This window comes from Salarias fasciatus, chromosome 15 (genome assembly GCF_902148845.1).
Source record: "Salarias fasciatus chromosome 15, fSalaFa1.1, whole genome shotgun sequence".
Classification (NCBI taxonomy): domain Eukaryota; kingdom Metazoa; phylum Chordata; class Actinopteri; order Blenniiformes; family Blenniidae; genus Salarias; species Salarias fasciatus.
Genome location: NC_043759.1, coordinates 14,904,802 through 14,917,309, shown reverse-complemented (window position 1 = coordinate 14,917,309; position 12,508 = coordinate 14,904,802). Strand labels below are relative to the sequence as shown.

Genomic DNA, 12,508 nt, shown 5'->3' with positions numbered 1-12,508 from the left:
TTTATACTTTTATTAAAACATCATAGACCTCCAACATGTAAAGAATGTACATAATGATAATAATATTGATAATATTAAACTGAATAACATCTGAAATTTCTTATTTTCTATGTTATTGTCTCTATTTTGTTTCGTTCATTCTTGATTGAGGCTTTTTCTTGGGACTGGTCGCTGCATTTTCTGACTTCAAGGCTTGAGCTAGTCTTAGAGGAATGTACAGTACAGAAATGGAAAAAAAACAACATATTTCCCTTGTCACCTTGTCTTGTTTCTCACGTCTACATCTTCTGTCGCAATTCACAAAATCCATCAGCCTCTCGTATATGCTCCGCAATGATTTAAAATAACATAAACCACCTGAGGCAGGCACGTACTCGTTCAGGCACGCACACTTTGTCGAGGTGCATCTTGCGTGCGCAGACACACAATGAAACACACACCGAGATGCCTGCTGCGGACGGTGTAGTGCTGTGCACCGGTGCTTTAATCAGACCTTTAGTTGTAAAGCTGGACGCTGACCGAAGCAGCGGCGGCAGCAGCCTCCCCAGAGCTCCTCTCTCAGCAGAACCAGATCCAGAAGCCACGCAAACCTTGCTCTAACAACGGTACAGATAGCCCCCTCGTGACCGACATTTGTCACTTTCCGCTCCTCCTCTCCCATCAGTGCTCGACGCTGAGTGGTATGTCCTTTGGAGCTGGAATTCAAAGGAAATGCCACAGATGCACTGTCAAAAAAAAAAGTGACCTTTAAAAAATACAAGATACTCACTTAGGGGGAAACAGCTGTCCATTTTATGCAACATAATGTCACTGGGCCGCGCAGTGGCAAGATTGTCTCTAATAAAGATTGAACTTTTAAAACCGTTGAAACAATTAAAAACACAATAGCACAATATAAACCTTTGTTTTGACTCTGAAAGTCTGCTCGCTGCACTCAGTCAAGTGTAGGTTTACAGTATATTCTGACAGGCAGGTGATGCTAAAAATCTCTTTTTATGGGTTCACAGCAGTTCGCGTTGGCTTGACAAGAGCAAAAAAATCATCCTGTCATGCAGCTGATTTCTCTGTTAGGTATTCTCGACTCCTGCAGCTTTCATTCAGCTTCTATACTTTCAAGTCCAGCACGGACGGTCATGTGTCGATGACGTCCTGCGCCGGTGAGGGTTCGTGTGGCAAACTGGTGGCGTTGGGCAGCGGCTGCGGGTGGCTGACCGAGTTCTGCTGCAGCTCCAGCGCCATGGCGTTCTGCGGGTGGGGGAACTCTTTTACCTGTCTGCGGTATTCCAGGAAGGTGGACGCCTTGGTCGCGATGGCCACCACATTCTTGCCTACGAAGATGGTGGAAACGCGGCTATCCTGAAACAACACCATGTTTACCCCGCGGATGAGGATGGTGACCACGTTGATGGTGACCAGGCTGAGGACGGGGTACAGCATCATCTTCTGGGGCGACATGTGCTCTCCTTGCATGCTGATTTCGCTGAGCGACACGCAGGGCAGAATGAGCAACAGGATGTAGCAGTAGAAGAACATCAGGCCCTCGGCCCAGATGGGCAGGCCTGTCCAATGGGGCTCCCACAAGTTGGCTTGGATATCCAGCAGGTCCAACAAGTCGAGAGCCACCCAGAACAGACGACTGCGCATGTCCTCCTTCTTCCTGAAAGTCCTCACGTATTCCATACTATCCAGAGCCACGAGAACCAAGTACAAACCTGGCACACACACCGATAGCAACAACGTCAAAGCCTTCCGTGCCACTGTCTCCAGACTCTTCCTGTCAGCTTTGCAATTCTGGAAGACAAAGTAGAGTTTGATTTCCAGGACAAAGATGTAGAGAAACCACAGGATCATAGCGTATCCCCGTCGGGCAGTGCGCACTTCAGCGCCGACCCACACTGCCACATACCGGAGCACTATGAGGAAACATACATCCCCCACCAGCACGATGATACACACACCGATCTTCCTGGGACCCTGGTTCTGCTCCACCAGGTAGGCGTCCATGAAGGCCATGCTGGTCATGATGACAATGGTGGTCAGGCACACGTGGCGTTTGTCTGGGGGTGGCAACACCATGGCGAGGGCAACTGTCAGCTCTCACACTCAGGTCACAGCTTTTAAAAGTAAAAATTTTCCAGAAATGAAGTGTAGCTTGTACACTCAGAAGCTTCAAGGTTCGATAAAAGTATATATTTAAGGTGCTCTAATTGGTTCCGTGTCCAGCGTAAGCATGTCAGACATTAGAATGGAACTATAGGTCAGCACAGCAGTGGTTTTTAAAGGACAACTGTCGCAATGTAAAAGCAGAGCTCTATGTGGGTTCAGCGGAGAATTGTCGGCTGCTGATTGCTCCCGGACAACGTGAAAACAGGAACATCACCTCGTTACTCAGCGCACTTCCATTGATCCCACTTTGCTCTGAGCATCAGCTACACCGAGGGCTCTACAGCTGACACCCCATGACTGATCGTAATCCACACACGGTCCAACAGAGAACACTCTGAGAGCTCGGAGGGACGGCTGAACACGGTGCTGCAGGAATGTTTATGGAGGTGTTTCTTTTTGTTGGGAGCCGCCGTTTTATTTATGCGTGTGCCGCAGCTCAGCATGTGCGAGAAATCCCTCTTTGGATACTCCTGCAGACGGCGACGCGTTGCGTGTGGCTCCTTGCAGTCCGGCAGTGAGTGCGGATGTGAATGGAGGAGAGAGAGGAGAGGAGTCTGCAGTGGCCATAGGCCCCCAGCCGCCATAAATCACCGAGACAGCAGGTCAACGGCCCGTGAGGCCTTGCGTCTGACGCCGGCTTCCCCGGGGGGAGGCTCTTACACAGGGCCGAAGATCCATCCTTCCCCCTCCTCTTGCCACGTGCCAGCCTCTCCACTGCCTAGAGAAGGGAGAAATAAAGGGAGAAGGGGGGGAGGGCAGAGGAGAAGGAGAAAGAAACCTGTCAGCACTACTGGGCCATATAACACATTTTCATTGCCAACAGCCATCCACATATGAGGAGCCAAGTAATGTGTCAGCTTGGCTCAAATATAGCCTGTTTCACTATTGATAGGACAGGACATATTGCACATGTAGGACTGCTTCAGGATGTTATTACCTCTGTATTGTCTGGTGTGTGTCACATGACATCTAGATGCATGGCTTAATATACTCCCCTGGCAAAGTTAATATATCCAGTAGGTTTGAGGCCATCATACTCTTTAGACTAAATTCTGGGAGGGAAAATTAATAGGAGATTCATTACAAAAAATTCCCTTTAAAACCACTTTTAAAGTCTCATCTAGTCGCGTATCTCTTTCATTTTTCTGCATTACTTGGCACGGCATTTTCTTCTTGGCGAGGCTGAATAGGGTAGATGATGGCAAAGAGTTCATTCATTTCGTTGTGCATGTTTTGAGTCAGTGTGGTTCAGTTTCCGAACCCGGACAAGGAAATCATGATTATGGATGCAGTGGGTCTTTTACAGAGGGATGTGAAAGCGCTGGTATGGAACCTTTTGATGCATGTGCAGCACAGATAAAACTTCAATTCAGCTGTAATGCATCTCCTCCATGATGAGGTACTTTTATGGTCTCTACCATTTTACACCAACCAGTGCAGGCTAAAATAATGGTTTTGTTTCAGAGTACTGGGTTTTGAGGTGGTCTGACTATCAAATCCTGGTCATTGTGTGGCTTCATGTGATTCTTGCGCTCTGGCTTTTTGGTATCGTTTGGCTGGACTGGTGTTGGTATTGATCTGTTTGTCTGTTGTGTGTGATTTTAGTGGATAGTAGATATGAGGTTGTCACAGTGGTTACCAATGATGTTTGTGCTTTATCCTTGTGGGTTCCTTTGGAGTTATGAACTTTGGATTTGTGCGTGCAAAGAAATGTTTTTTTTTCACAGTGGTTGTGGGTTTCAATTGCTTTTCTGTGTGGTGTTTCCGTGTTATCCCTGAGTTTTCTTTTGACATTTCTGTTTCCACCCACATTTTATAAAGATGAATTTGTGGCTGCTTGAGACCGTAACTTGCCCTAACGTGTGTGTGTGTGATTGTCCCTCTGAGTTATGATGGATCGGTGACCTGCTCAGGGTGAACCCTGCCTTCGTCCAGAAAATGGATGGACGGATAGGTGGATACTGCAGATGGATACCCATATATCATTGTACCTAAACTCTATTTACAGAGTCCAGCTCCACTCTATTTTCACAGAATGATGTCTCAAGGTGTTCCTGTTTTGACCTGTTTAGTATTCGAGCTGATGTGTGTAGTGAAGCGTGTGACAGGTTGGTCTCTGCCAGGCTGATGGGGTCGTCTGGAAAAAAAAAAATAAAAAAAATAATACAGTACAGATGCCAAGTCCTTAACTTGCCTGCAGGAGCCCACCTTGTGCACAGGCCTCATCCATAAATAACAGCAAGCCTAATATATTAGCAATAAGAAAAAAAAAAATGAGGGTAAGTGGAAGTGAAATGTGTTAATTGAGCAGAAACGTCTCCTTCAGTTCAAGTTTGTTGAGCTTCACACTCAGCAGAAACTAGACTTTGTCACTGTGTTTCTGCAGTGTTCGATTCTGCGTGTGCCTCCCGTCAGCGGCAGAGCACGTATAAATTCACATTAGCATTTCTGGTAGCTGAATTACATTTCATATGAAGATAAACGCATATAACATCACAGAGCACTGGCAATGCTTCTGCAAAGTTGTGTTGGACGAACACAAGTCACATTCAAAACTTCTGTAGAATAGAAAAACATTCTCTTAAGGAAAAGGTAATTAGGGTAATTTTAGTCACTGTAGTGACCCAGATCCAATCCTAATTTAATATGTAGTATTCTCGCTTTAATTCTCTGCACAGTAAGATCTGTACAACCTTTTAAAGCATTTCTCAGTGTATGGCTGTGTGATTAAGAGTAACCAGCTAATGAGAAGCTACAGCAGCACTAATACAACTTTGAGGCTAAACTTTGGTTTGTGATTCAGGATACGTGCTCTGTGTCTTAATTCAGAGGCTGTAAAAGCCTTCTTTGTCTTTGGAGGCCGGATTGTTGTTTGCAGGTTAAAGTTAACTAATTCAGGTTGTCCGTTTGGTCTCTCCGGCCCCACAATTGTGCTGTAAATTAGCATACTGGTGACCTTGTTTAGCATCAATCGCTTTATGGAGGTAGAATTAAAATTGAACTTTGTGGAAAACAGTGCGTTTGAGAAACAGTAACACTGCAATTCCCTGTATGTGTCAGGTAGATCTCAGACCATCCTCTAACTAACATCACGCTGGTGTTGATTCAAACCTAAAAACACACTCCCATTAAACTGGTTCATTCCATGAACCATACCCCACACTTGCTGTATGACATGAAGTGGTGCTATCATACCAACCACTAAACAAACATATGGCTCACTACAGACGGTCTAACTCCTCTGGTCCAGACTCATCTGTCTTATATACACCTCAAGAAACTCGGACTTCCCTTTGACGACAGCAATATCCACATTTTGACCAGAAATGACAGCTGGTTTGGGAGGAGGGTGAAAGAAGCTATTTGATAAATCTTCTCTCAATGGAGGAGATTTATACCATCATCTCTTTTCTTTTTACGACACCGTTCCGTCTACTTTGTTAAACAATTTCTCTCAAACGCTGGCTCAATTACACTTCACCTCTTGTGAACCCTGTGTGAACTCATGTGACTAAAACAACCACAATGGAGGGTAAAGAGTATCAGTGAAATAAGTTAAATTGAAATAAGTTGTCAGTTAAATAAGTCACTTTTACTGTTGAATGATACACTTCTTGGATCTTACGTTGCATTTTCATGTGGTGACGTATGTGAGCTACTTGACAGAGCTGTTTATTTTAGACCATCTTATCTCGCCGAGGCATCTTGAAATGTAACCTTTTTTAATGCAGGCCCAGAATGGCAGACAACGAGATCAGCGTCTGTGCTGCTAACCATCCTAACCCAACATAACATCCACATCCACATCCCCCCTGCTGACTGAATCTACCATCCAACCTTCTCTGCGACATGACAGCCGAACTGAACCAACTTTTAATGTTCACACCATGCTTTCTCTGGCTGAACATGAAACCCAGCAGCGTGACTCAGACACAGCAGGTGTCTGAGTCAAGATGATTTTGTTTTATTTCAGGTCAGAAACATTTCAGGTCGTTACACAACAAATCAATCCGATGAAGTGAAGGTACAGAAGGAAAACCTGAAGCTCGGGTTGAGGAGACAGGCAGGGGCTAAACCAGGACCAAAGATAAACATGAACTATATTCAAAGGGGAGAACAGCTGGCATGAAAGTCAGTCGCAAATGCAGACACGAGGGACAAACTGACAACTGACAAGCCAGGATGGCACATATCTGCATGCTGGGAGTGTGGAGGAATGAGACGCAGCTGGGAGCTCACTGAAGGAGTGATCAGGGAGGACAAGAGTGCAGTTAGACACAGGCCCGACATGAGAGGAGAGTTACTGAGGAGCGCAGCCAACCGCCACATGAAGCAAGAAGTGGAGCATGAACTCGACGACATTAAAACCACACTTGGACTTGCTTTACTGGAGTATTTAAAATACAATCGTAGTAAGACCTTGATGAAAAAACAAACAAACATGAACCTGATAAGACCATTAAAATAAAGAAAACACATACTAAGGGATCCCTGACATCTTACCTGCTCCTGTTACAGTTTACACTAACCTGTCACCAACCCGTCTGTGTTCAGTGTGCTTGGAATAATTCAATTAGACGACCGCTTCCTGCCCTTTAACCTTTGTGGTTTTGAAGTGCTTATGAGTGGCAGTCATGGTCAAGCAGTGAAATACATATTGACACACTATTAGTGACAAAGCTGCCCAATGAAAGACGGATCCAAGTTCTTAGATGAGTTATAAATCACTACTGTAAACACATTTGATTTTCCACATCGTAAAAAATAGTCAGAACTAATATTTGTCCTCTCTGTTGGGAAATGATACAGATATAAGTGCTGTTTGTCCATTTCAAAACACAATAGATTTCGACCTTTAATAATTTTCTTCAGTTGTAGCCATGAGTGCCTTTTTTTGTTCGACATTTAGTCCATTTATTTGCAGTCCTTTTTCAAGAAATGTGGGCAAAGAGTCAAAATAAAGCCTATTACTAAATGACAGTGAGAAAAACATCAAATTGAAGTCCTATCTAACAGTGTGGTCCTTAAAATGCTCGACAACTGGGGGTTTTGAAATATCTAACAGAGCTTGAATTGAAGCACATTGCACACCTCTTCTGTCACGCTCCACTTGTCTCACTCCAGTCTTCCTTCTGCACTGCTTTACTATCTACGCTGCCACTTAGAATTGTGGGTCGCTGGAGCCAATCCCAGTGGACTACATCCTGGAAAGGTCACATGTCTGTTACACGGCAGCCACGGGGAGACAGACAGCAACACACTCTGAAATTTACACCTAGTTAAAAATTTTTAGTCACCAATTAACCTCAAAAGCAGGGCTTTGGAGTTTGCAGAAAACTGGAGCTCCCAGAGAAAACCGATGCACTCACAGGGAGAACGTGCAAACTCTGCACAGAGAGATGGTCCAACTCAGAGTCTGGACATTGTTGCTGTGAGGCAGGAGTGATAACCAACTTTCCTTCTTTAAGTAGTAAATTTTATTGAAGGCCAAACCTTGTCATGTTTTTCAATTTGCAAAATATTGTTAACTGCTAGTGAGATACATAACAGAAAAAAAATACAAATCTTTTATACTTTGATGCTGTAATTAGTCGAGCTGCACCAATGTCACTTTATAAAGGACGAGTACAAGAATAAGCAGTAACATTTAGATACTCAAATGCTGATACGACTACTTAAAAAGCTGAGTTCTTACTTAATATGTCAACAATATGCAAAGGGTGTGCATTGCCATTAAGCACTTTCGCACAGCCTCTGCGTCTTCACGACACACACCCTCAGCAGCCTTGAAGACACCAGTATGCTACTGTGTCTACAGAACATATCGAGCTGCGTGTGGCGCCTACACACTGCCGTGTGTACCATAGAGAAAAGCACAAGGGGGCCAAGCTTACTGCGCGTCATGCACACACGGTCAAGCTCACTGTTAATGAGCGTTTCAGTCATACTTTAATCATGCTTAGCTTGCAGCACCGCTGATGTGTGAGTGCCAAAACTCTTTAGCGTGTAGCCTCTGAGCAAACGCCCATCTTGCCTATCTGATTGCAATGCCAGTGAGTATTAAAAAGGGTTGACCCATTGGCAAAAATGTCAACAAAACAAACACTGACAACCTTACATCATTACCAGTGTTTTCAACAACAAAGGACAGTCAGAACTTACATTTAGCTGTTTCTGTTTCCTGAATATTTTAACAAGCCTGTCATGATCACTCAGCAGGGGGGGGAAAAACACAAGTCTGATATTTACTACAGTTCCACCACTGTTCAATGCAGAGAAAATGCGCAAAGGTGCATCTTTGACAAAGAATAATAACTTTTACTGTACAACAACTTTAAAAGAACCTCACAATCAAGGCAGTGGATGAAGTCTTTCGACTATGGATGATGTCCCACGGCATCAAACCTTTGTGCGTTGAGGTGAAAAATGACATGTTATCTAATAGCATCTCCAATCAAGAGCTGTCAGCGGCAGCCCAGTCTATGAGCATGTCACCGGAATGAGCCTAATTTATAATCCATGCATGGATTTGAATGTTTAAAGCCCATTATGTAGAACAGGGCCTAAGTAAGAGATTAAATTCATAAGATGGTGATTAATTGACTGATTAGCAGAATGTGGTGGATCATTAACATGCTATAAGGAAGACGGCTCCCACATATACAGCACATCACACATCACATCATCATTTAAATGCCATTAATTATCAAAAAAAAAAAAAAAAGAATAAGACTTTGAGATTGTTTCCCTAATGAAGGGATTACAGTCTGCGTGATAATACGAGAGTACTGAATTGGATAGTTTGAACCTTTGAGAAATTATGAGTTCAGCTGTGAAACATGGACCCCGAGATGTCACGGGCGTGCGCCTTCGGAAGCAGGAAACTGATGAACTTTGACAATATCGGATGATTTTTAATTCTATCTGTCAAAAAGTGTGGAAAAATGCCTTTGTCTGTGTGAAACGATGACAGAAGTGCACTGCTCTGTTTTGCATATTCTGTTCATCATGTATAATGTATAAATCGAGGCTAAAGATTAATTCAGGATGGTAATGGAGGGTAAGGGGGGAAATGGATAGAAGGAAATGTCCATTGATATGAAATTTGACAGCTGTGTCGACAATCATTTCACATCTTTGCCTCCCTTTCCTTTCCTTTTTTTTTTTCCACCTTATAAGACCATGGGGCCTTTGTGCATTGCACTCCGTATGTTTCAGTCCTCCTTACAGGCTTCAATTACAGCGTATTAATTATGGCAGACTATAAATAGGCAACACGGAGGGCTGCGAACTGGCAGGACAACATTTCTTCGCAGAGGGAGGCTATTATTGTGTCTATGGTCCAGGCCATTATCTCTCTAAACAGCCAGAGCCTCGTTGTCAGGCAGTTATTTTAACGGTTAGCCTCCCTGACTGGCTTCAGGCTTCCACACAGCGACGACAGGTCGGGGCAGGAACTTGCATTAGTGCTACTTTTTAGGTTTATTTTTGCAAATTGCGGTAGATAAAGTGAAAAGGGGTCAGTTTGGGCCAAAGTGGAAGCCAGTTGCTACGGAATAACAATGCTCTGGCATGAGCTTCTTTCTTTTTCTGGTTCCTTTAAAATGTAAATAATGTCCAGGTGTTGCTTTAGAATGTGAACATGAAAACGGGCTCCTTCCAAGCACAGATTTAACTTAATTACCTCTGTTCTAGCCAGATTGATGTTTGTCTTTTTCGACACGGGCTCAGAGTTTGAGGGTAGTAAACTCTTTTAAGCTCCGAGAAGCTTTTCTTTTAACGCTGCGGTGTTCTGACACTTCATACATCTTGCGAAGGTTGTGAGCTCGCACTTGTTTACAGCAGCCAAACCATTTCATCCTGCAACTGTGCCTGGTATGCTCTGTTACCTGCAGGCTTCAAACAAGGCTGGGATGTTTACGCTTTTGGGAAGCTGTATTGTTATGCATTAAATGTATCACATTACATCCCCATTTCTGTTTTTTTTTTTTTTCTTTCTCCACACTTTAGCTCTCTTTCCTCCTGCCTCCACCACCCCTAGGATGATCAAATGTTTACGTCAATGTCGGCAACAGTGCAGTGGGACAGTGCGGGTCTCCAGAGCGGGCCGTTTTGTCCGATATTTATGTCAGGTTGTCTTCATTAGGGCCAGAATGAGGCCCATATGCTGTCTTGGCCGCCAGCCATCTCCATCATCTCAGCAGGTGTTTTGCGCCGTCCTTTGTGTTACAGTCGGCGCTTGGCTAGTTTTGGGAGAGGTGGCAGATTGCTCTGAATTTCCTCGGTACACAGGGTACAGCTCGACACAGCTCAGTTGAACAAATGCCTGTACACACATAAACTTGATGCACCAGTGCCACGGATGTGAGTATGCACGTGTGCATGCATGAGGGCTCTCTTAAACTTGCTGCTTTTCTTGCTTGAAACTCTCACTGGCAGGATTCGGGGTCACGCTTTTGTTCCATTTTTCACAGCCTGGTAATGCTATGTGGCCACACACTGATCACACATGTCCTGGACATATTATAACATGGTAAGGTGCCATGTCCCTGATCCCTGAATACATGTTCAGACATGCCTCTCGTCTCCTACTGGGACCAATAACCAACTTGAGTGCATTCACAGATATCTGCTCGACCTTTTCCGGCTGCGTTGATGAATGTATTGGAACTCTTAGATGCTATTTTCTTAATGTATAACAAAACACCACTCTTCTCTGCAACAGCGGTTTAGTCTTGTTTGCAATGCATTATTTACAGTACCTAATGGATCACTGCGATGGCGAAATGAAATCCATCACAGATCTGTTTTGCATTTTGTTGTTTGTCGTCATTGTTGGCAGGTTGAGGAGTTTCCACCTGTTTATGATTCAAGGGCACACGCCACAATTAGTGAAAATACAATACACAGGGGTTTGTATTTACAACCGTTCCTCAGATTCACTTCTTTTTGGTATTCCTGCGTTGTATTCTTGTAATTTCCCATAATGTTGGACTGAGTTAGAATGCTAAGGAGGATCTGAAATTGAGACAAGGGTTGCATTCCTTGTAGCAGTAGCCAAGCTTATTTTATCGCCCATTATGGCTGATTAGCTCTGATCCACACTCTTCTTTGCTGTGCAACAGTATGTGCGTGATAAGCAGTGAAGGTTCATTTCAGCCCGTAACTGTAACTAACCCAATCTGTATTGGCCTGTCTGCGCTTTTAAATAGCCGTGGGTGTTGATCAAACACTGCTGAAATCAAGCACGCTGTATATGACAAAGAATGGATAGCTGCTGTGCAGGGTAGGCCTCCATAGTAAGCACTGTATAGGGTTAGATGTTGAAAGCAGCTCAAAAGAGCTTTCCTCCAACTTGGCCCTCAGCTGCAGAGACAAGGGGGCTTTTCAACATGACAGACATGTCTTTTTCTCCCCTGCCAACTCTCAAACGGCCATAATGTGCGCGGCGTCAATCAAACCGTATTCTTTATTCACAAAGCTGGGGAGAGGATCAAAGGCACCACGCCACTGCGAGTCGTCATCAAAGTGAAGAGCACCCCTCTGACATCCCACCCGGCATTTAGTCAGTGACGCAGGGGGGCCGAGATTATTGCTTGTCCAACATGTCCATATGAGAGCTGAAAATCTTTAATTGCTGCCCCCCCCCCCAAAAAAAAAAAGACCAAAAAAGCGCAGTTTGAGTGTCATACTGTGAAAGGTTTCACCTGTTGCTGAAATCACATTTTCAAGCTCCTAACAACCAGTTTTGACAGGACTGTGAAAAAAAAAAAACAATGAAATTGAGAATCTGTACTGTTGGGTAACACACTCAGACACAGTTTGAACAGTTTCTCCAAGTCTGGTTTTCTTTCATCATCCGAAATAACATTGTCAAGCTTTTAGATACATTTTTTTTTCAGAGTGGAAGACAAATAGATGTTTTGCATCTATAGAAATACAGCTAAAATACCTAGAATTTTTAGAAGTCCAGCTAGTTTGGTTTCATGACCTTTTAGTCTATCAATCCAATTATCTGTCTTTCTTTTGTTCCCATTCTATCCAATCTAATCCAGCCAACATTGGGTAAAAGTCAAAGTCTACAACTGGCGATCATAGGGCTCAGGGCTCTTAACACTCAGACACAGACAATTAAAAACACACTGTGTCACGAGACTCAAACCTCAACTGCAAACACTTGTTCTCGCGCTGTGGAAGGAAGATGGAAACCTGTGCATCCACAGGGAGAACATGCAAACTCTTCATGGCCCTCACTCGGTTCATTCACGCTGAATGGATTACTGTGCAGCCTGCATCCAAAAAAACTAATTATACACAATTATATTTTTTATGAAATACATCC

The 12,508-nt window shown here is 43.9% G+C and overlaps 1 protein-coding gene across 1 annotated transcript; it reads right to left on the bottom strand.

Moving 5' to 3' along the window:
• tmem121ab (transmembrane protein 121Ab) lies at positions 1–2,278 on the bottom strand. Its single transcript, XM_030110063.1, has one exon. It carries the CDS (start codon positions 2,074–2,076, stop codon positions 1,132–1,134), a length of 945 nt encoding a protein of 314 aa, XP_029965923.1. The 5' UTR covers positions 2,077–2,278; the 3' UTR covers positions 1–1,131.
• Between the last annotated feature and the right edge of the window lie 10,230 nt (positions 2,279–12,508).

What these genes read in the sequence shown, in the direction of transcription:
- tmem121ab (XM_030110063.1), bottom strand. Translation starts at nt 2,076, where the DNA reads ATGGTGTTGCCACCCCCAGACAAACGCCACGTGTGCCTGACCACCATT.